The sequence below is a fragment of the Scatophagus argus genome, chromosome 2, assembly GCF_020382885.2.
Source record: "Scatophagus argus isolate fScaArg1 chromosome 2, fScaArg1.pri, whole genome shotgun sequence".
Lineage (NCBI taxonomy): Eukaryota > Metazoa > Chordata > Actinopteri > Scatophagidae > Scatophagus > Scatophagus argus.
The window spans coordinates 20,586,213-20,609,942 of NC_058494.1; the positions used below are offsets into that span (position 1 = coordinate 20,586,213).

The 23,730-nt window shown below is 44.1% G+C and overlaps 1 protein-coding gene across 1 annotated transcript; it reads right to left on the minus strand.

Annotated features, from left to right (window-relative positions):
• Positions 1-983: 983 nt before the first annotated feature.
• mxd4 (MAX dimerization protein 4) lies at positions 984-23,226 on the minus strand. The gene is made up of 6 exons (XM_046417096.1): positions 23,011-23,226; positions 22,258-22,357; positions 18,677-18,706; positions 6,045-6,159; positions 4,106-4,268; positions 984-3,189 (listed from the first exon to the last, which is right to left on the minus strand). The coding sequence occupies exons 1-6, from the start codon at positions 23,072-23,074 to the stop codon at positions 3,023-3,025; spliced, it is 639 nt and encodes a 212-aa protein (XP_046273052.1). The 5' UTR covers positions 23,075-23,226; the 3' UTR covers positions 984-3,022.
• Positions 23,227-23,730: the final 504 nt, after the last annotated feature.

The following is a 23,730-nucleotide window of genomic DNA, read 5'->3' on the forward strand; positions in this document are numbered from 1 at the left end:
GACCAAAGGGGCTTTTCTCTCTCCCTCTCTCTTTACATTTATTTAAAATGAGGTCTTCTCTTCAAGTGCCCCTTGCTCATGGAGGAAGTGTTTTGGCGTGGTAAAGGCTGAAATCGAAAAGCTTTCAGCCCCGCCAGGAGGAGGGAGGATGGGATGTAAGAGCAGGACGGGGTGGGGGGTATGACCTGAGTAGGGACTGAGGGTGAGGAAGCGCGAGGAAGAGGAGAGGAGGATTAGGGAGGTTCGAAGGCTCACCAAGGCACAGGATGACAGCAGGAGAGCCACCCAAGGGAGAGGGGCCAGTGTATGAGCTCCCCTGCCCCCAGTCTCTCTTCAACAAGCCTGGCCTCATGTCTGTCTGTCTCTCATATATATATATACATATACATATATATATATTTATATATATATATATATACATACACATATATATATAAATATAGATATAGATATAGATAGATCGATACATATACTCACTCTTTTTTGTCTTTTCATTACAAGAGAACATTTAGGAAAATATAATACAAAATTTAATACAAGAAATATAGACTACACTGGCTAATATCACTTTTAGTGACGAGTAGCAAGCTTTTTTTATTTGTTTTCTTTGAGTCTTTTGTAGTTTTTTTTTTTATTATTATTATTGTTCTTTTGGTCAGACCTGCCACGATGGCCTGGCCCTAATCTTTTTTATTTAAGTCATGGGACACCAAGCTCTAATGATTGCCCGAGACTGAGGCCTAACGGTCATCAATTAGTCAGAGAGCGACAGCGGCGCCTCCTCCGTCGATAGTGACTACTGTGCATAAGTTACAGACAAAGTTAGAGAAGGAATTTCCTCTGCATTGGTCTTCAGCAGTGTCCAGAAGCTCCACAAATAAGAGGCAGATAGAAGAGAGAAAATAAGATCGTTAGCCTTGTTACAGAAATCAAAAGTTCAACTGAATGTGATTAGTTTGCTAAGTTAGCTAAAAAATCAGCACCTCTGCAGAGAACAAATCGTTAGAGCTGGCCCTTTTTTTTTTCTTTTAATATTGTTTTTTCTTCTCCGCGTTTACAGCTTTGACTTGTTAATCGAAACGAAACAAAACCCAGCACACATGACGACTGCTTGAAAAAAGTAACACAGCTGTAGAGAAATGCTAATTCTGAATACATGGCGTTGGGAGCAAAGAGGAGGATCCGTTAGTGAACAAATTAAAAAAAAAAAAAAAAAGGAGAAATGCTCCTTTTTCTGCAGGTCCACTCTGTAAGCGCCCACTTGCCATCTACAGGGTTAAAAAAAAAAAAAATAAACAAAAAAAAACATAAAAGAAAAAGTCTCCCGTGACATCAGAATCATTTAAACACTCAGAGGAAGCACCCGCCTCTTGTATTTATTGCTACATCAATTCGCTACTGAGGGAGATTTTATTCAATCTTTAAGGAATAGCGTTTTAGTTCTGAAGCAACTCCTTGTTTTACTTTAAATCTAACATAGTAGTCCATCCACAGAATAGGGTGGTATAGTGTAGTGGTCAGTAGTGTGGAGTAGTGGTTAGGCAGCCCAACCAGAGGGAGACACAAGGACTTGGACAGTAACTGTACATCTATATACATTCCTCCTTTGCTACTACAGCTCTGTAACTTTTTCAGTTTGTCTTTGGCCACATTTGGTTTTGAAGAACGCGACTACGCGTGCAGAAGTAGCTGGTGAGAAAGCCCTCGTTTAGGTCACGCAGTTGCAGAAGCAGCGCTGCGTGTCGTCACAATCCTGAGGAGTGGAAACGTAAAAGAACAGTTCTGCATTTTGGGAAGTTAAATGAGGAGGTTCGATGCCGCCGTTTGTTAAATATGAGGCTCCGGCCAGCAGCCGGTTAGCTTGGCTGCAGGGGGAAACGTCGAGCCCGGCTCTATACCAAAGATAAATGAATTTGCATAGCAGCGTATCAAAGGCTCACTTATTAACAAGTCGCATCTCGTTCGTTCAATCCACATACAGACGTTTATGTGGCCGCAAATCCGTCATCGTCCTCATAAACAGAAACCTGTCGATTTAACGCTTCGGTTTTTCAATGGATCTGATCAAAGATAAAACCTGTTAATCAGCGGGCGTTCTAGGTCCTGGTAAGCATATTTTTCAGCTTCAGACAGAACCAGGCTCGCTGTTTCCTGCTCTTTCCGTTCTTTATGCTAAGCTAAGTTAACCAGCTGCAAGCTCCAGCCTTGGGTGGTATGAAAGCGGCATCGATCTCCTTGTCTGACTCTTGGCACAAAAGCAAATAAATGTATCTCCCAAAATGTCAAACCGTTCCTTTAAATCTATAAATACTTCTCAGCAGTCAAATGTTTCACAACAGCTGCTCCTGTGAATCTTATTGTGTAAATAACTGTTGCATATGTTGCAGAACAAACAGAAATGCCTTAACTTTTACATCACAAACTTGGGGCAAAGCTTCATCTGTGTTTTATTGCCTCATATAGATGACATGAGGCATTTTCTTTCTTTCTTTTTTTTTTGTTTTTTTTGTTGCATTTGACCACTCTTTAACTCCCTCGCTTAGTCTTTTCTCTCTTACACACACACACACACACACACACACACACACACACACACACACACACACACACTTAACAAAATCCTGATTAACAAGTCAAAGCTGTCCACCACACCACAGAAGTCCCCATTAAAACCACAAATTCTGCTCCGTTCTCTCTCTGAGCCTGCGGCAACACTACGTAGATGTTGTGAGGGCAGTGGGAGGGCAGGGCGTGTCAGGAGGGGCAGGTTCAGGTTCAGGATACAGTAGGGTGAGGTAGGGTCAGTGGTCAGGGGGGTTCAGGAAAGCTTGAGTGGCATTTCAGCCCTGTGTGCTTCCTGGAGAGCTGGGGGCAGGAAAGGAGGAACAGATTCAGGGTGTACCGCCGCTGTGGACTGGTCTGATGTAGGCAGTGGGCGGTGCTGGCGACTGTAAATAGTCGGGGAGGGAAGCCAAGGGGCCCGGGGTGGAGCTGGCTGGGAGGTGGATGGCCGCGTGGTGTCTTAACAGTGGTGCGGCTGCAGTCTGTGGGAATGTGTGGCCGTGTAGCTGGTGTCGCTGGAGCTGCTCTGGAGGCTGTAGTGGTCCTCCTCCTCCTCCTCGCCGTCACTGATGCTGTCCACACTGTCCGCTTCGACGGGGGTGAACTCCATGCCCTCGATGTCGACCTCTGCACGTAAAAAGAAAACACACCAGGTTATTTTCGGTATCGCTTAAAAAAACAGAACGAGGGTGGAGGAAGCTGTTTATTTCCACCCAGCTGTGGGCATATTTATTAGGGAGCCTGCTGCGCTTGTGGATTAAACGCGGATTTAGGCAGCCATTAACTCTGGACAAACAGGCAGATCTTTGTGCTCCAACAGCTAATCCTCATCCATTGATAAACAACTGCATGTGTGTTTACCTCATCCAGGATTAGTAAACACACTGTAACAATCCTAGCTAAGAATTTCCGCGGAGTCTGTGACACTGGTGAGCAACACATCACATCCCTGAAGCTCGGTTTATGCTCAAAAAGAACTAGATCATACGACCCGTGTCGTCCGACCACATCAAAAGCAAAAACTGTTTTTAGCTGCTCTGAGCAGCCACACTTCAAGGCGGGTGTGAGACACAATGAATCATTTAAATATGGGTCATAAGTAAGGTGCACATTTCACAACAGCCTCTCTTGGAACGTATTCATTGTTTTGGAGTGTAAACATAAAGTGAAAAATGAGGAATGAAAAACGAGATAGAAGATAGAAGTTTAAACACTGCCAACTTTCTGACATCCACACGCCTGGCAAGTCACCGCGCCGCCACTGGGCGCGACCTGGCTCTCTGGCTATCCGACAAGCACGGCTATTAGTATTTATGTCATTTCTACAGATGAAACATGACGACCTGCACCACAGTACACAGCAGAGCACATGACATGAAGTCTCTGACCACCAGTAGCTAAAGAGCTGAGCTGCATTTCTTCAGCTGTTAACCTTTGACCCCCAGGGCATCACCTGCAAACAAGGAGCGACCTTTCACTTGGACCACTGCGTGGCTCGGAGTTTACCAGAGGAAACAGTGTTGAGCATTTAAAGCCAGCGTACCTTGCTCTGAGTCGGTGGAGATGGTGGAGCCCATGCTGTCAGTGCGGATACGCTCAACAGATCCGGACACAGAAAGCTGCTCCAGGCGGCGTTTGAGGTAGCGGTGCTCTCTCTGCAGCTGCTCCTTCACGTTCAAAGCCTTCCTGTCCTGCTCCTCCAGCTTCTGCAGAGACACAAACAAATGGCAAATCAATGACAAGGATACTGTCTCCTTCAACTCTGCTGTGCTGTTGTGAGAAATTCCTTTTCAGGTGTGTTTTTCTTTTTATTTTCCTCGCAATATGTTTTGCATTATTTTAGAGCAGAAACCTGAACTTATTTCGAGGTAACGCAAAAGTACAGTTCAGAAAAAAGAAAGACCACTGACCAACACAAAGACAGACAACCACACACTCTCACCTAGGGGCGATATAGAGTAGCCAGTTAACCTAAGGTGCATGTTTTTGGTATTGTGGTAGGAAGCCGGAGTACCCGGAGAAAACCCACGCAGGCAAAAGGAGAACATGCAAACTCCACATAGAAGGGCCCAGACCGGGATTCGAACCTGGAACCCTCTTGCTATGAGGAGACAGTGCTAACCACATAGACAAATAAATTAAAGTAAGACAAGTTTTACACCCACAATTAAGACAGAGAAGCTAGCTACAAAAAAACATTTTTTCTGAATGTACTTTTATCTCACCACAAAATTTCTTTTAGAAACTCTATGAAACAACCTCTTTTTCAAGTGTTGATATGCATTTAAAGATAGCAAAGAGGCTGGGTTCAGATGTTATTAATCTTTTCACATAGAAATGTGAAGACCAGTTTTGTTTTCTGCCATCTCCTGGCAATCAGACCCCCCCCTTCCAAACAAACAAAAGAGAACATTTAACAGCGACAGATTTCAGCGTGTAATGAGGAAGTGGCCAACTGACTGAGTGAGGTTTGTAGGTTAGAAAGTAAAAATAAACATACAGTCTTTTCTTGTTCTGACTCAACGTGAGATAAAATTTTGCACTTATTTGCAAATGAAAGTTTTCAGTGGTGAATGAAAAGCGAAGTCTAAACACACGTGGCCCCTTGCGATACGAGAAGACTCAACACAGTGACGCGAATTAGCGGAATTCGTCTGTGCACAGGGGACAGGCATGATAAACAGGAAATGAAGGGTTAAAACTCGCTACGTCTGGATTTTCCACCAACCACAGTGTTGCTGCTTGTAAACAGCAAGATCAGTACAGCATGCCCTAAAATGTTCTTATGTTTATGATTCATCCTCTGCATGGCAATTTAAGATTCAAACAATATCCTGCAAAAACTGATTTTAAGTTGGGGTTTTTTAAGGCCTTCTCTGTGACTGGTCCTGCTGCACGTTAAAGTATCTTCAATGTTGCTCTGTGTGAGTGAGCTGCAACAGTTAATGAACCGTGGAAGGAGGACTTCAACAAACCTAACATCCAATTATGTCTTTTCACATATCTTCTAAAAATCAGCCAACAAATGTCCTGAGTATTCCACTTTGTTGACTCATTTTTTTTTTTTTTTTTTACATTTAGCCCTGGGAGCAGTTTTTTTTTTCTGGCAGGCCCTGAACCGCTCTGATTGAAAGATTAGAAAACAATTTAACACTTAAAGAAGGCTGGGGAGAAAAACAGTACAACACGAGTTTGATCCTCATGAAGCTCAAGTCAGATTGGTCTTTTTGAGTCCAATCTGATCATCTACAACAAGAGATGCCTGCTCTTTCAAAGCACCAAATCCCAAAAGTTAACAAGTGGGAGCCTCCAAATGTTCAATATTATTGCTGATAAATAACAAACCATTACCTACATTGGTTATGAAAGGGCTAACTAGATGCAGAAAGAAAGTTGCAGACAAATTGCAAACCAGACTCGAGAATTTTTATTTTTTCCAAACAGATGTGGGTTGTTTGTTATGTTTTTTGTTTTTGTAGTACCTTGATGTGCATCTTGGCCCTTTTCAGCAAGCTCAGTGTGGTGTGTCTCGTGCTGTCTGGACCTAAAGGCACCAGCTTCTTCAGCTGCTCCAAGTACAGCCGTAGTTTGGCACGTCTGCAAACACACAAGCACAGGGTGAGTCAGCAGACATCCACCAGCTGAAAAGTGAGAAGGCACCTACGCAAACAGACAGACGAGAGTTTATCTGCACGTCCCTGCAGGGCAGAAACAAATACTGTTACTCCTACACCGTGACTGTAAACTTCTTGTACTGTACTGCAAAACACGCACCAAAGCAGTGAGAACGGCAACTTAATATTACATGATTGGCATTGTTGTTCTTGCAGGTTTGGTTTTAGTTGCCACTTTGACCGTGAGATCTGCATGTTCAAAGGGTTGAAGGTGTGCAGGGTTTCACTGGTTAGACGTGTTAAAAGGTTTGCAGAGGCTCCTGCAAACCATATTCAGATCTCTGAGATGTTACCTCATCCGCGGTCATCTGCTGCACACACAACGTCAGGTATTAATCGCATTTAATCCACCCCTTAAAAAGTGAACTAGCACAGGAGAGGAAAGGTCATATACTGAGGTAGTTACAAAACACTTGTTGCTTCACAGTAAAATGACCACCATAGATTTCAGATCGTATATGGCTAGCATTTCTGTACCTGTAACTACCTCAACATTTACATGTTTCCTCATCAACGAGAGCTGTTTTCACTGTCTGTCCACATTCGAAGAGCCAACCCAAAGCTTAGAGACTCCCGTTTTTAGAAAAACTATATTCGAGTATTCTAACCCTCTTTGTCTGTCTGCGAGGCACAAAACTTACTTGCATTGCACCAACATGACGACACACTATTATCTATGCATATGCAGGATGCCTCAGTGCAACATACTGACCTCAATATCACTAAACCCACAGTAACCGGGTGCAAAAATTATTATTATGACGGGCCATAAGAAGTTTCTCATCAGTTCTGGTCAATCTGGCCCCAGAAAACCCTACATCCCGGCCAAAGACCTACAGGCCAACAACCCCGAATCCACAAGTAAACAGTTCACTGAATGGATGCACCATTTGGGAGTTTAATTCAGTGATAGTGACGAGAAGGCAAAGTTAATCTCTGTCCAGATACTGACTGACTTTGCATGGATATTGTACATCTTTTCAAAGGACAGCTTTTATTCAAGACATTTTTATCAGCAGATTACCTCCCCTGTCTGTCCTTGGTCCATTCAAGTTTGTTCATAAAGGCCTTTCAATCGTCCATTAGTCAAGCTTGTCCATGAACCGTTTCTTTGTTCTGAGCCAGCCTTCCCCCTTTTCTCCCGTTCCTTTGGCTAACTCTGTCTAAACGGTAAACAAACTCCAACAATGCAAGGTCTCCACTGGCCATCGGTGCAACCACAATAAACCTAATCAGAGAAATAAAGCTCTCTCAGGCTGGATTCAGAGCCGAGAACAAGGGAGACACAGCGAGTACACAAGGACATATTATTTACCCGTGCACACAGTCTTTTCCCTGTTTCTTTTTCAGGAAGGGCGTCGCCTGTGTTTTTCACATAAAGTAAGACCCTCTCACTAGCCGTCTGTTTCGCAGAGAGGTCAGCCAGAGACGGCCTGTGGGCAACAAGAGAGTCTCGTAAATGAACCACGATAATCACTGCGTCTTCAATTTCCTGGATTTTCCAAGAGAAATGCTCCCAACTTTTAAATATATACAAACTGAATTAACAAAAGTGCCCTTTAAAACATCTCTACCTCTCTACAGGTGCATACAGGCGTTCCCAAACCAGGGCGTGTGAAAGTGCTCTCCTTCTTTTATTTCCTCCTCTCCCAGGGGGCAATTGCCCCCCCCGGCCTCATCAGCTGAACCCCTCCACCCCACTGCTCCACCCTGCCAACACCAACACACCCTCATCCCACTGGAAAACAAGTGTCTTCTGAGGACAGGGGCGGGGGTCCACCTCCAACCTGCCCCAGCCGAGCCACATGAAGCACTTGGACTGCGGCCAGGGGAAGCAGGGCAGGAAGGAGCAGGGGTTCTGCAGCGAGGTGGGGGGGGGTTTTGGAAGGGAGCAGGGTCCAAGCTAGTGGATGACTTTCTCTTGGGCTGAAAAAAAGACCTCTTTGAGAGCAGTGTGCTCAGCTGCACTAGGCAGTGCTCCACACACATCATCCAAAGGGTAACTTGAGCCAATGGGCCACCATCTTGCACCCCACTTCCCCCTCTCTCCCTCTCTTGTAATGAAAAACAAAAACAAGGCGTTCCCCGAATACTCTGCCTGACTACCTGGCATGCAGAGGATAGAAATGTGCACAGATGCACTTTGACCATTGCTCTACCACATAAAAATAAACATGAATGTCAGCACTGTTTGGTATTCAAACCTGCAGAAATACTGTGTCTTTTCAAAAGCAGACAACTTGCCACTGAACAACCATGGTGACCCAGAGGCAAACCATAGCCATGTTTTTTTGGAGTTGCACAAAAGGAAAACCTTTCTGCAACAATGAAAAAGCAACCGTAAAGGATATTATGGAATATCCCATTTCTAAAAACTTTTGTGTTGTAATTTCCCTTGGGAACACTGAGGAGACACACAAGGGCCAAACACCCCACTAAAATTTAGCTTACAGCCAGCAAAAATGCTGGTATAAAACTGAACCTCTGAAGTGAGAGAGATGGCTTGATACTGGTTCATTACTCAGTAGAAAATTTAGCAATTATAACATATTCTGAGAAAAAAATGTTTTGACAGAATTCAGTTGCCATCGTCACATGAACTGAAACCAATTACGTAACTATGACAGGAGTAGTTTGACATTTGAGTGAAAAATTCTGAACTCAAAGGTTCTTTCAGCGTGTTGTTGTCCACTGTGGTCTTAAGACTTTGGATGAAGATTGGGCAAATTAGTACACTTATATCTGAAAAGTGATGTGCATTTTTACACGATTTTCTGCACAACTGTCCAACTTCTTAAAAGTACTAATCCCCCAGGCAAGGACCCTTTGGGGGTAGAATAATGTCCCCAAAATTTCATTTAGACCATGGTCCCAGAGGAAACACAGAGTTCCTCCAAGGGCTCCTAGTCCCTGAGGAAAGTCCCTGCGGTGAAAACAAAGCTTATGTTGGGACACACAGTCGCACTGTTGTTTTAGTATTTGTGTCACATGCTGTATTAAAAAAGACGAGAAGAATACCACCTCTTCATTGGCACCTTTCTTTCCCTACATCCAAAATGCTGCTTCTGAATAAATGTCAAAATTGCTCTTTCTTTAAATGCTGAAAACAATCTACTTTAATATTTCTGCCACGTAAGTTTCAGTAAGTCTGAGCTGAGCCTCTCTTTGTCTTGAGCCGTGGATTAAATGCTGCATGTTTACTTTGTCTGTCTTTACTGTGACTCTAGTCCAAGAAAAGCTTTGTGTTTGTGATGCATATCAATAAGACAGGACCTGATTAAACCGGGCAGCGTGTCTCTGACAGCTCCCCCCCCCACATGTTCCCCTGCCGCGAGACATACTCACTATATTTCCTCAAGAGCGCACAGCCGATTTAGAGCTGGGGTTAAGACCCTCCCTCACTCACGTTTGTTATTCCTAAACCAAGCAGCGGTCACGCAATGTTTATCAGATTTACTCAAACAGCCATGCAGAGTGTGGCACCACAAGAACGTGAACACTGGGTGCATGATGGAGAGCAGACAGTTCGCACCGCCAGGCCCGCATGGTTCTGAATCACATCAAATTTTCCAATTTGTCTGATTTTAAAATAGGACGCTCTTTTCATATTACAGTCATGAATGGTGTCACAGTTGGCTACTGATGTGGTGTCACATTAAGTTTTGTGGTTAACAAGGCTGATATGCAAACATTGCTCTTTGTAAACGCACCATCAAGTGATTCTGGAAAAAGATAGTTGATTGCCTCGTCTCATATCTGAAAAAGTCAACAACTTAAAATGCTGGTAACTTCCACCACATGCCACACACTTCAAGTGGGTCATAAGAGATGACGGTTATTTAAGTCTGTTCCTGCCATCTACCTTATGCCATTAAAGCTGATTCTTGGCCTGTGCACGTCAACAATTTTCAGTTATAGAATGGGCACAAGACTGATGGGATGTGTTGTTTTTAACTTAAAAATAAAAAAAACAGCAGTAGTGTAGTGTAACAGCAGCATTTTAGCACTGAAAAGGTTTTTCTGACTTTGCTAAAAATGAAAACTGCTTTCGCTACAAAAACAAAACAGCCTGTAATTTCTCTGCAGCTGAGGATTTAATAATAAATCTGCCGTTCGATTTGCTCTGAAGTCACGTCTGCAGGGAAACGACCACCTGACTGTTCTCACGTGCAGAGTACCACGGGATGATTTGTGTCTGATCTCTGGCCTCCCAAACCCCCACCCCCTCCACCCCTTCTTCCCACTCCATCAGTGCCAAAACAAGGCAAACGCAGAGGAGAGAAAAAAAAAAAGGAACTTTTGCTCGGAAAGCTGCACGCTGCTGAAACTGGAACAAGCTATTTAAACTGCTGACTTGTGCTCCAAGGTTACTGGGTACAGAACACGCCTTTCACAGAGATGTGCTCACACTTTGGGCCTTGGAAGGAGAACAGCCGTGAAATATCTCATTTTGCTGCTCAAATCAAAGGCGGCAATGTATCTGAAGCAGCCTGTCTATGTCTGACGGATGCACAATGAGCTGTATGTACGCTGCACCAAAGAGGTGCCCATGACCGGTTTTCACAGTGTCCACACACACAGGGCTCTGGGGTTGGAGATCTATTGGTACACAGAGAGCTGCAGGGCCCTGAGAAGGCTAGCCAGTGCAAACAACGGGCCTTCACCCCTCACTCACTGCACTGTTTAATGAGCTCGCCGTAACCCAGCACACATTCCTCAACCAATATGCACAGGACCAAGTAGCTTGTTTGGCAAGAAGCCAAAGTCGCTAAACTAAGGTCAAAGGCCATCAGAAACGCTGCAGCAGTGTTTCCTCTCACTGCCAGAGCTGACTTGGTTTGCTCCCCATTGGGCTTAAAGAAAAGCAAATGCAATACCAGGCCCCTGGTGCTGATTTGACTCGAGCCCCATAAAGCATCAGCATGAGGGATTCACTGCCGGGTCTGCTGAGCTATAACAGGGCACAGTAATGATTTAATCTCAGAATACCATGTATCAATTAGTCATTTAGCATCTCCACAATAAAGAGGATCTGAACTCTGTTTTAGTCAAACTGGGAAGTGAGTTTAATGATTTTAATGATATTAGTGTATCTTAACGTCAACACTGAACGGATGACGAAAACAATGCCAAGAGCCATAAAAATGAGACTGAGAGGTGAAGTGAAACTGAAATTGAACTTTCAGTTTTTTTTCTTGTCCCTTAAAAAAAATGTGTGTAGTAGCAAGTGTAAGTCTGATTTTCTTTTCTTTTGAAGCCTTTGTTTAGAAGTTTTTTCCTTGGCTTTTGAGTGGAAAACAAAAAAAATCTTTCCAAAGCAAAAACTTAAATGTATCTGGCCTCTTGTTTACATGTGGAGCGAAAGTGGGGGCTGCGCTGCTGCAGTGAGTGTCGATCACTATGCTGAGGTGGTGGAATTTGGGGTTGGATTGGCTCCACATCTGGCTGGCAGGTTCCCGGGGAGTACAAGGCATACGGAGAGATTCTTAAGGTGGTGAGGGACCCTACCCAGGGGCCCAGCCAGCAAACACAACACACACACACACACACACACACACACTGGGCCTTTCAGCAGCCCTTCATCAGTCTCCCTGTCACCCTCGGGCCCTGCCCTGAACATGTTTACATTTAACAGAGATCTGACGTGCCGTCAGCAGGTACAGAAGTCAGACGGCGCTGAGGCAGCTCGTGCGAAGCCTGGCAGAGCGTCTCCTCGCGTTGCCCTCGCCAAAGACACCAGACACACTCAGGGAGGGACAAGCGGATTTAATCAGGCTGATACAAAATGCCATTCATCTGGGTTGAACTGTCTTCGGTCAGTGAGGACACCACACCCACCCACTGTGTGCAGTGACAACTGCGAGGCGAGACGGACAAACACAAGTCCCCCATAACACACACTCCTAATGGCAGAAACATGGAGCTCATTCTCACATGACTGCGCTCTCACACGCAAGCAACAAACAACCACAGCAGCGGCGCAGGCAGGGGGAGGGGCCTCGTTACTCGTAGAATTACACTAAAGAATGAGCTCTGCATGCTTTGCTGGTGATTAAAAAAACAGGAAACTGCAGAATTAGGCAGTTTGTTGTTCACTCGCTGTAGTAGTATTCCCACAAAACAAAGTGGAATTTCCACTGGGTGAGCTAGGGATTGCCTGGTAATTAGATTTATTTGAATTTTTTCATGTACCGAAACAATCCCCTACGCGAGCGTGGATCTTTACAAAATCCCTTCCTCAGCACAGCCAGTTTACACTGGTGCTAACTGAAAAACAGATGTCAAGTAGAATTTAAAGAGGGGAGCGTGTGAGCAAACAGAGAGAGGGGGGAGGCGGTCGGACTTAAGAGGAGTCCCTGTGCATCTCTGAATCATTTCAACACAATGTCAAATGACAGGCCTGGACATTAATTGCCTTCCGCTGTATGCACCGAAAAGTACATGTGCAAATGTTGGACGGACTAGCAGAGACAAGTTCAACGAGCTCAATAAACACATTCCCCTGACACAGGGAGCCCTGGCTTTATAATGAATCCTTGTCAATGATTAACACGCAGGAATCTAGTGGCATGAGAGACGGTTCGGGCTTCCATGTTTACTGTACAAGTTTGTCTGTTTATTTCTGTAAGGAGGCTTTAGAGCAACAGGGTGGGGTCCAATTTAAGGGTCTGAGCAGAACTAAAAGGCCAAAGATAAATCTTATAGAGACATTAAACAGAAAAGGAGACGCTGGGTTAAAACATAAAACTAAAACTACACTCGAGAGAACAAAGGACAGATGATTGACAGTGACGGTGACAAATGACTGATGCCTACAGCTCTAATGCAATCTATCAGAGCACAATCAAACAACTGTTCTGCTTGCTAAACCTAGAATTACCATCTCGCTCTTGAATGCCTCCGCTCACCAGTCAAGCTACAGTTTACATCAAGGTTGGTCCAGACATATAATATAATGCACTGACTGATTAAAGAGCTTTGTCACAGGGTGCAACAACCTGAATCACCTGAAGCTCACCATTAGCAAAATCTATAAGCTCGTGGTGGACTACAATGCTTCAAATACTGATGTTATTACAGAAAAACTCTAAAAACACGACAACCCGAAACATTATGCCTCTGACCGCAGCTACCGCAGAGGCGTGAAATCATGCAAGCAGCAAACATGCAAGCGGCTGCAGAGCATTTTCCTCATCATGCTAGTTTTGTGACCCCCATTCACCCACAAACTCTCCCCTCTAAACAGCCTCTCTTACTTAACTCTGCATTCCAGCGTATGTGTGCACACTCTGCTGACCTCAATTTCAGGCCGCCTCCTCAACACACAAAGCGGCCACATCCCACCCTGCCTCCCGTCCCTCCCCTCGGCAACCTCAAGAATGCTTCTGCGTCCCCCTTCTTCGTCAGGCTCGCACAAGGCCTGAGAGGGATCCCAAATCAAGGATGGTCCACTGAACTCACTGACACCCAAAAGCTATGCGTGCACCTTGTTAAAATACTCTTGTTTTTTATGAGCATCAGCTGCTTCGTGGCGGTGAGCCAAGTTTGCTGACACAGAAAGGTGGTGTACCCTGCAGCAGCGACACCTGAGAGGGAGCAGGAACATTATCGCCTAAATGTAGGTCTATGGCAGTTGCATTCTGAAATATCTGCGTAGGCGTACAAAAAGTCTGTAAAGATCATCCGCAGGCCTTATATAAACACACAATTGTGCACAGACAGCATACGTGCAGCCACTCTGAGTTTGTGACAGGGCTTGACCTGAGTGAGCCAGAGAGCTTCTCGGCACCCGGTGACCTCAGGGTGGAGAAATTTCACATGTGACCTTTGCTGCTGACCTCCAGCTGTAGCCTATTTCTTATTCTTTTTCCACATACTCTACATTTACAAGCCAGGCAGTCCTAAGGCTACGTCCAGTGGCTTCAGTAAAAGCTGAACACTTTAGACAACTCAGTCTGTCGTAAGGTTGGGTGATATGGCGAAATATATCAGGAGCAGATAGAAATGCGTCATTGTCTGAGCTCTTGCCACACTGTTTATACCAGCAAACATAATCCTTTCATATGCCTGTTTGTATTTTTTCATAGCAGGACAACTTCACGGCAATTATGTTGTACTGTGAATGTACTGGATTTGCAGGCCTTTGGGATCAAATTAGTTAAATAAAATGCTTGTTTTGATAGTAGTCCTATATAGTACGATATACATTCATGTTGAACATATGTGTTGCTGATTTCATGCCCTACCTGTGCCTTACTGATAGGACCACATACATAACATCGTTCATTGCTGTGGGTTATTAGCTCTTCGTGCAGGCTTAATAAACACAGGTCACCACACAAACGTGAGGAATGCAACTGACAGAGTGACATTTGAGGAAGTTAAGTATGACACCCACGTGCAATAACGTGAGTATGTGAATGTCACACCAAAACCCAAACTGGAAACAAAAGGAAACTCTGCCCTTTGCTTACATAGCATTGCCTGTAAGAGACAAACATGACATTTAACTCTTTATCCACAATGTATTAATTTTTAAAAGAAGGATGTGGACCTTAATGTCTAAGGTATTCACAACGCCTGTGTGATTTACAATGCACATTAAAATGCAGGTTAACAGGATTAACAGGCCCATCAAAGCTTGGCCTGTCACAAAGGATTTATACCTCAAAAGCTGAGAAACGGCCATAGATGAGTTTTGGCAGGAGGTCCAGTGAAGAATGATAAAGACTCTCTGTGAGAGAGGACCTCTGCCTTCCTCCTCCTTACTGCCTCAGGTTTCTGCTGACTCAAACACTTTTAGGGGGCGAAAAAGGAGGGCCAGAGAAAGGAGAAGGAGGGGGGGGGGAGACAACAGAAAAAACAGATGTGGTCTGCAGAGAAAACGGGAGACAAAGAGCAGAAGGCAGGGAGGTTGAAGTAACAGGGTTATGGACGGCTCTCCCTCCCACAGACACAAACGCCATAACTCAACCAGCTCAGTGAGGTGCCCTGCTCGGCCTATGGACACACACACACACACACACACACACACACAGGAGCTTCACTCGAAAGCCAAGCGTTCCTCAAAGCCAAATAAGTCATCCATCACACCTGGGAGTACCCGACACCAGGAGAGTAAATTTAATTAGAGCGAAGATCAGACCGTGACAAACTTACTGCCTGCTCCTGTGTCCATGAAGTGCATGTAAATTTAAATTTCAACAAGTGTCGAACAGCTACTGTACATTATCTGTCATTTGATACGTATTGTAAGGGAACAGTGTTTGTCGAAGTCAATCTGCAAACAGCATCATCCTGAATGATCTCAGATATGAAACCGAGAGCACCTGGCAGCCCTGGGTGGTGTCTGTGTCTGGAGAGGTATAAATAGATCAGTGAAGCCTTTTTTCAAGATAAGCGGCACAAGCATACCAGATTGACGGCCTTACACAACTGGACTCAGATTTCTTGTAAACAGGTGATATGTGGGAAAACAAAACCTCTGCAGTTTCGCAATTTCTTGGCACTTCTAGAAAAGGAAACTTGTGTGTCGGACAAGTCGTCATAGGCGTGATCAACAGCGGTTGAAGTCAGAAAAAGGAAGCAATGCCAGCGGAGACCAACCACACAGTAGCATTCGGTTGCACAGAAATGTAAAGCTGACGCTCTGCGGCTCGAGCCTGTGCCAATGCAGTGATGAGAGAAGAAAGCAGCAGAGTCAGATAAGCAGGTTATGTCAGGACAGGCAACACTGTGGGACACTGCTGGAACCCACCCAGACGTCTAACTCCAATAACAGGACACAAATAGATCCAGTGTGTCTACTGAGCGGCTGCCAAGGCAGCAGTCGGTTTCATGAGAATCACCTAGCATGCATAAGATGGACAGATGACTTGAGTCGGGTTGGGTTTCAAACCTCAAACCGACGAGAGAAGAAAATGTGAACGTGTCCACGATGTGCGTTAATATGAATTCATTTGTACTTCATTTTATGTAATACTATCAAACAGCAATGTTAGCTAAGAAGTACCTGAATGCTAAAGTTAGCTTTAATCTAACAGCAGATAATAAGTTACCAAATACTGTATGTTGCATTATCATAAAATATGGGCCTTAAAATTTCACTATCCATTGTCTTTTCAGCTGCTAGTCAACCGGGAAGCAGTGAAATGATGACAAATTGTCACATTCACGTATACTCAGCCAAACTAATGACAGCATTAATAAACCAATATCTGACTACACGCAATACATTCAGTGCCTGTGTGCCGGTGTCTAAACCTGATATTCATGTCTACCACGTGAACATACAGCACAAGGCGCTGCTACACCTACACGAACCAAACACACCGACACATGACCAAACAAAGACAGTGAGTCAGGGCTCAACCAGCAGCACCTCCCTGTAGTGGCGTTTGAGGGCGTGAGGGAGGTCATCTGTTCTTTGAACAGATACCAAGAATGCTAGAGAATAGACAGGGCAGGATCTCGGTGAGGATGCTCATTAAACTGGTTGAACAGGACCACTGAACTTTTGGTTTTCGTATGAATCAGCAACAGACACAGATCAACTGAGGACAGTGAAAATTCCTTTGAGTGGCACACCAGCAAGACTGGAAATTTTTACCTTGAATCGATTTTGTTTTTTTGTTTTTTTTCTTAATATGAACTAATTTACACCCCTGTAGCTCAGTCGATAGAGTGTGCGACCCATGTACTAAGACTGTCTGTCCTCTGCCGTCTGTGCCTCATTAGCTGCATGTCATCCCTTCTCCCTCTCTGCCCTGCTTTCCTGTCATGTCTTCAGCGATCCTATCTCAATAAAAGGCAAAAAGCCCCAAAAAATAATAATAATAAAAAAAACAGAACTAATTTGGTCTCTTAAATGTAATAAAACACTGAAAAGGGCCCATTGCACATTCTTTGAGCACAATGCAACGTGTTCAAAGTGAATGTTTTGTGTGACCAATAGACAAAAAAACAAAAGATATTCAAAAAAACTATGTATGCTACACTATATTTGATACAATTTTCTGCAAAAATCAGCAAAAATCTTCACGTTCAAGAAGCTGAAACCAGCAAACATTTGTCATTTTTGCTTGACAAATGACATCAAATTTGTGGTTGATTAATTTCCTGTCGGCCATCTTAGTGAGACAACTACAGCAGGTATAACACACCACATGCCCAAGCAGTGTAATTTGAGTCCAGACAGGGATTTAATCAGGATGCATGATGTTGCAAAGGATCACAACAATGCCTCATCACCACGGGGCCTGTCACTACAAATAAAGTAGGTGGAAAACTTTCCATACACATAGTCATGAATGAAAGAAAAATGACATCAGGGAAGTACTTCAAAATATGTGCATGACTTCCAGAGAATTTAAACATACTGTAGTTCTGTTCTGCCTTTTTTAGAAACTTGTGGCTGTAGTGATGACAAAGGGAAGTGAGTGAACTGATTATGGAACACTTTACTGGCAGTTGCATTTGTCAGTTTGACTGGACGTCACTTCGTTGGTAACGGACCACGCCCGTCATCGGACATGAGGTAACTGTTATGTCTCAACACCTGCTGTGTAATAATCAGCCGGGTCCTTCTCTGTCTCTCAGGTCAGCGAGGAATATGTCTGCACTTGTTGGTCTCTGCACTACACACATCCATTACTCACTCCCAGACATGTGACTGGCAAACCCCAATCCCTTGACGTGTGTGATGCTGTGTCACGCACATGGGGCCCGACACGCCCATCTCAGCCGCTGCTCACATGCTGATCGTCACATCAGCTGTTTTCTAAATCCTCTGTGGCTGGCAGTTTTGCTTTTATTTTTAAAGAATCAGCTCTGGGTGACCTTGAAGCAAATAAGTAGTCTCGGCTTTGTTGGATCAAAGAAGGGGTTTTGTTTCCTGACAAAAAAGCCCTTTGGATCTGTGAACTCACTTCCCCTGTTGGCAAAGTCAGAAACAGAGCAGAAAGAGACGTCCATGCCTTTTAATGAACACGGATATCACACCACCACAAACTGAGTGCTGTACCCACAGAGCAGGGAAAAGAACAAAATTATGTTTGCGAGCCGTAGTAAGATACGTACGCGGAGTGTGTGTGTGTGTGTGTGTGTGTGTGTGTCTGTGGGCGAGGGCCAGATTCCCCTCGCCTCCGTTCACAGCGTCAGTCTGGGCCAGATTATCGCATTACTGACAGGATTCCCTCTCCATACAAGGTAACAAGTTTCATCCGTGAAAAGGAGACAGATCTAATCAACACGACGGTGCTCAGCTTATTATCCATTTTCAGACACGAGGAATTCATTGATTAAATCTCTTTGAAGATGACCTCTGATACGATCTGGTGCTTTAGACTGAGAGGAAAAAAAAAATCTTTCCCTTTGCAGCCAGTTATGTTATGCAAATCAGATAAACGTGACACACGGCAGGGCCTCGAACGCCACCTTACCTGTGTTTCTCCAGCTCGTTGTGTGACGATCTGAAAGGACAAACAGACAAAAGACAAGGATGAGCGTCAGGGCAACAAATGCTAGAATGCTACAGAAAAACTTCAGATGACATGACATGAGAGTTAGGATGTAGTGTAATGAATAATCTGAAGGTGTGACGCCTGGAAAGTTAATGTTTCGATCTAAACGTAAGACAGATGAAAGCAAGAACTTTGGAAGAAAGAGCACATTTGTGAAACATCAGCAAAAACTGTGTCGAGACATTAGAGAACTGCGTCAAATCTGTTCTTTCTGCCTCCCTGTGGCTTTAGGGCTTTTGAATGCTAGAGCTGCTGTGCAGGAAAAGTTTACATGAGGCGTAGAATATTATAATACTCAACAACAGGCTTTATCTGCTGTACATTCACTCAGCTTTGCTCTGAATTCAGGGCACAAAAAAAAAGATAAGTTTGGAAAAATGTAGTTAGTTTTTTTCTTTATCTTGTTTTCTACATCTGTGTGACATCTGTCAGACAGTGTGACTGAGAAAGAGAGAGCAGTATCTGTGACACTGCACAACATCTCACCCACACCCACCCCCACCCTGCCTGCTCGCACACATACAAACAGCACGCATGCACTGCTGTCGCTGCTGCACGCTGGCTGAAAAGCAGAGTGGACACGGGGTAAAAACAAAGTCAGACGTCTGGAGGCCTGGACGCTGAGGAATTCCTCGGAGTGCGGGCTATGCCGAGGAGAGCCGCCCCCCCCCAAATCTTGATGCGTAGCCGAGAGCAGCGAGGGCACTGCAGTCCATCTGAAACAGGCCCTCTGTTCACGAGACAGCCATGGATACCACGGCAATAAAAACAAAAAAACAGCAACAACAAAAGGCCAGACAGACAACAAGCCTTTTCAGATTTTCCCTTGTGCTCGTGAAGCAGTGGTTCCCACAGCTGCGCCGAGGAGGCCGAGGCTCCTGCACAGCACAACTTGACTGTGCAACAGGGATAGTGTGGCATTTGCACAAAATCATTGCAGAACAGCACAGCATGTTGCACTGAAACTAATAATCGCATCCAAAAGGCGGACAAAGAGCTTTACTCCATCATGGAGGAAGCTGTGCTATTCAAATGTGCACAAACTGGGCAAACACCCCAGTCAAAGCACAGGGCATGACCAGGAAATCAGACGGCGGATTGCGGAGGAAGAGAATGCACACAGACCTGTCACAGCAGCAGGCTAACACACACCTTTCCATGTTATGTAAAAGGATAGTGTCGCATGCAAATGACTCTGCAGTTGTAAGCGTGGCCCCGGTGATCAAAGGCCAATAAATTATCCTGATATCGACCTTCTTACGGAAAGGGGCTCTGTTAAAGTTCAACCTCGGAGGACCTTGTGTATGTGTTCCCACATCCACAGGAAGGAATTGAAGGATGCGAAACAAGTTCAGCACGTTTTTTTTCTGTCGTATCCGCAATTTATATTTCTAATTTCATGTCTAGTGTGATGGAGAGGTGAAGCAGGAAGGTATTCTTCTTTCTTTTTTTAGAAGCATTCTGATTTAACAACAGTGTACAAGTTAAAAAGGAAACTCCACCAGAGTTTCTTCTTTCTGTGCACAGAAATAACACGGCCAACTGTTTTTTGTTTTTTTTTTTTGTCTTTCACATGCCCTGAATATTGCACCATAGCAAAACATGTTATCTGTTTTAATTTGCAGACTTGATTATGACACCAAACCCTATGACACCAGTTTTTAGGTCTACAAAGCAAAGCATTGTGCTTTTCAACTAACAGTCAGGTTCTGTTAAACTGAAAATACAGTTTAACTTCAAACACGAAATATGGTTTCGCTTCACTGCCCCCAGCATCTTGTTGATGCTTAAAAAAAATTGGAGAACTTGCCCTCCGTCATGAGAAAAGTCGGGGAAACCGTGTTCGGTGCATGAAGCCTAGTGGGCTGGTGTTTGTGACAGTGTGAAGGTGTTTGTTTCAGCCACCGCACCCACCTGCCACATCACCATACACACCCCAACCCACACACAGATACTTAAAAATAGGCTAATTGTGTTACTCATCAAAGACTTTATCAAGGGAATGTGGAAGAGGCTGCATTCTCATTTGTGACAAACAGACAAGATAAAGGACAAGTTTCAAATTTACAAAACTCTACAGCTTGAAAAGGAGTGTGATGACGATAGTGACACAACAGGTTAACTTTCTGTACATGCAGTGACGTAACTCACCACTGAGGAAATCAGGCAGACTGTTCTTTCCTAAACTACCATTAGCCAACAGAAAAAGTGCTGTTGGGAACGAAACTGAACTGACAAGGACAAATCATGCAAATGTTTCAGGAAAGTTTCAACAAAAACACATTCAACGCAGTAACAGGTGAAAGAGTTCACTGTTACACACCTGGAAAATCAGCCTTTAAAAGTGCACTGCATGTAGCCTAGCAGGTTATAGTCCTGATATAAGAATCATGGGACTTCAGGTAAAAAGGGACCTGATGAGGGCGTGTCCCGCATTGATCCAATCAATTTAAACTCTCTTTCAGACACAGTGATTAAACACCTGGTTGGTTAACCTAGCAGCCAGAGCTTGAAAGGATTAGTCAAATCAACTAATCAATCAATTAAATGGCAGTAAGCTGAAGGTCTTTGGGTTTGGGATTGATGGTTGAATAAAACAAGGGATTTCATGACGGCAACTCAGGCTCTTGGAAATCAGAAATAGATTAATCAGGAAAATAATGGGCAGATTAATCAGTGATGAAAACAGCATGGCCATATTTGCAGTCCTCAAACAGAACAGGCCTTTTAATCTCAGCAGCGAGAATTAAATGTTAACCTGCTGACGATTAAATGATCCTTAACCTGTCACAAGAAACCACGAAGCGAGTTGGAACCGAAAGTACACTTGATGTAGCCTACCTCTGTGTTACTTTATGACATTGTAGCAGTTATCTGTGATAGCTGGTGTCATATACATGGGAGGGGGGGGGGGGTGTCAAACCCGGGATGACCGCGCGTTAATCACAGTTTAATGAGGAGCGAAGGAGTCCGAAATGCTCGTCTCGCAGACACACAACAGTGAAGCCCCGTGTTGAACTCCGTCAAGACCTCGCTTCCTGACCCCCCTCGGTTTAAGACACTTTGATTTAACGTGACACTAACCACATGAAAATGAAACCATCTCGGAACTTTGCACAGGTGACACAGACGTGATAGCCGTGAGAGACGTGGTGCAGAAACGAAAGGTTACAGTGCATGTCGGGTGTGTTTTCTCTCAGCATGGGGAGGGCTTGAAGTGTGTGTGTGTCTATGTGTGTGTGTGAAAAACAGAGAGAGAGAGAGGGAGCAGCAGAGTTGACAGTGTACGCGTGGCAGTGTTTATTGGAGAGACCAAAACAGAGAGCCCAGCCCAGGCAGCAAAAAAGATGGCAGCGTGCGTGAAAAGAGCTCTCCTCCACTATGTGTGTGTGTGTCTCTGTGTGTGTGTGTGTGTGTGTGAGTGAGTGTGTGTTTCTATAAACTGACACTAACACAAACAAATGTTTTAGAGAGAAAAAAAAGCCAAGGGTTATATTTACCTATTGTTTTGAGTTTTTCTGGAAATTGGCGAGGCTTTCGTTTTCTTTCTGGAAAAGTCGCTACTGTACGGTAAAACAGACGCATAACCGTGTTCTGCCTCTATTGAGAAAAAGAAAAAAACACACACACACAAAACAAAATGATTGTTAATTTACTGTGGTGTCTTCAATGCAAGAACAAAATAAAACTGTGACAATACGCTGTGAACGAGTCATTTATGGGAAGAGTGAAACATGAAAATAGCTACAGAGGCTAAATGTCATTTCAGGAGGAACAAAACGTGATCGATCTCCAGCGCAGTCCCTTCCAATACATCCATAAAGCACTGGATAGCCTTCAGCAGGGTCTACATATTAAGCGATTAACGCTACATGAGCGGTTATGAGTATCTGTCGTTATGATCCTGGCACCTAAATTCAATGTCATTCTTGTTTACTCATTTCCCTGGAGCTAAAACAAAAACACACCGCATTCTGAGCGCGTACAACACATGCCCTGTATTAGAAACACTGCAAACACACTTCATAAATACATGACATATCTTAAGTAATAAAATGCAGCGGGTCCTTTCGCGCACGTAGCCAATGTCCCATTGTCTGTAAAGTGACATCATACCTGCACTATGGCAGGACACGTTGAAACTTTACATAGGCACACATCAAACATTAGGCTAGCTGACGTCCTGTTGCTTCATTCTCAAGCTAGTCATTAGCCTAGAAATCCTGTCAACTTGTCAGTTTAGCTTGAAATACCTCTGTCTCTTCTTTCCAAGTACTCTGCAGCCTCCAGCAGAATTAAAAGAGAATTAAGTTCCATCTTGTTGCCTTGTTATAAAAATAGAAGTAGCCTAATCTATTTACACAAATGTACAAGTCATTAAGTAATAGAATGGAAATTTAAAAACTGTGTCACAGCGATGTATGTGCGCTGCTATAATCAGTTCTGAGTCTTGTTGACTCCAAACTACAGTAGGTATCTACAGCACCTAACAGTCAGGAAAGTGAGTGATCGCACTACTGTCCAATAAGAGAAGACCATAGGTGGGCTCTCCGGGTGTCTTAGCCTATGAACAAGCTGAAAACGGTGAGGTGCGATTTGATTGGCTTTACAGTGTAAAACTCATCGGGAGCATACCCTAGCAACAGACTGAGTTGCCCGCCCCCTACGTAGATGACTGGCTTGACACAAATACAAGCAGTCTCTGATTGGCTGAAATGAATTATGGGCGTGTGTCATAGTTGAACTTGTTGTTTTGATGTGCCAAATTTGATAACTTCTCAAATTATGCCTTCGGATTTGAACCGTGAAGTAAAATACAAGCAATGGCCCATCAGTCGACAAGACTGTTCTGTACGTCAACTATTTCCCATAAGCGCGTGTGAGAGCGCAAACATACCCACAGGGTTTGTGTTCATTTCCTGTTCAAGTAATTATGAAAGTGTTGAATGAGGTTGCAGAAAAGAAAGATAATT

Bases quoted from the DNA above. Each gene is read 5' to 3' on its own strand.
- mxd4 (XM_046417096.1), bottom strand. From the start codon at position 23,074: ATGGAACTTAATTCTCTTTTAATTCTGCTGGAGGCTGCAGAGTACTTG. The intron at 6,160-18,676 runs GTAAGGTGGCGT...GTGTGTTTGCAG, and splicing joins AACGAGCTGGAGAAACACAG to ACGTGCCAAACTACGGCTGT. The intron at 4,269-6,044 runs GTACTACAAAAA...GTGTCTCTGCAG, and splicing joins GGGCCAAGATGCACATCAAG to AAGCTGGAGGAGCAGGACAG.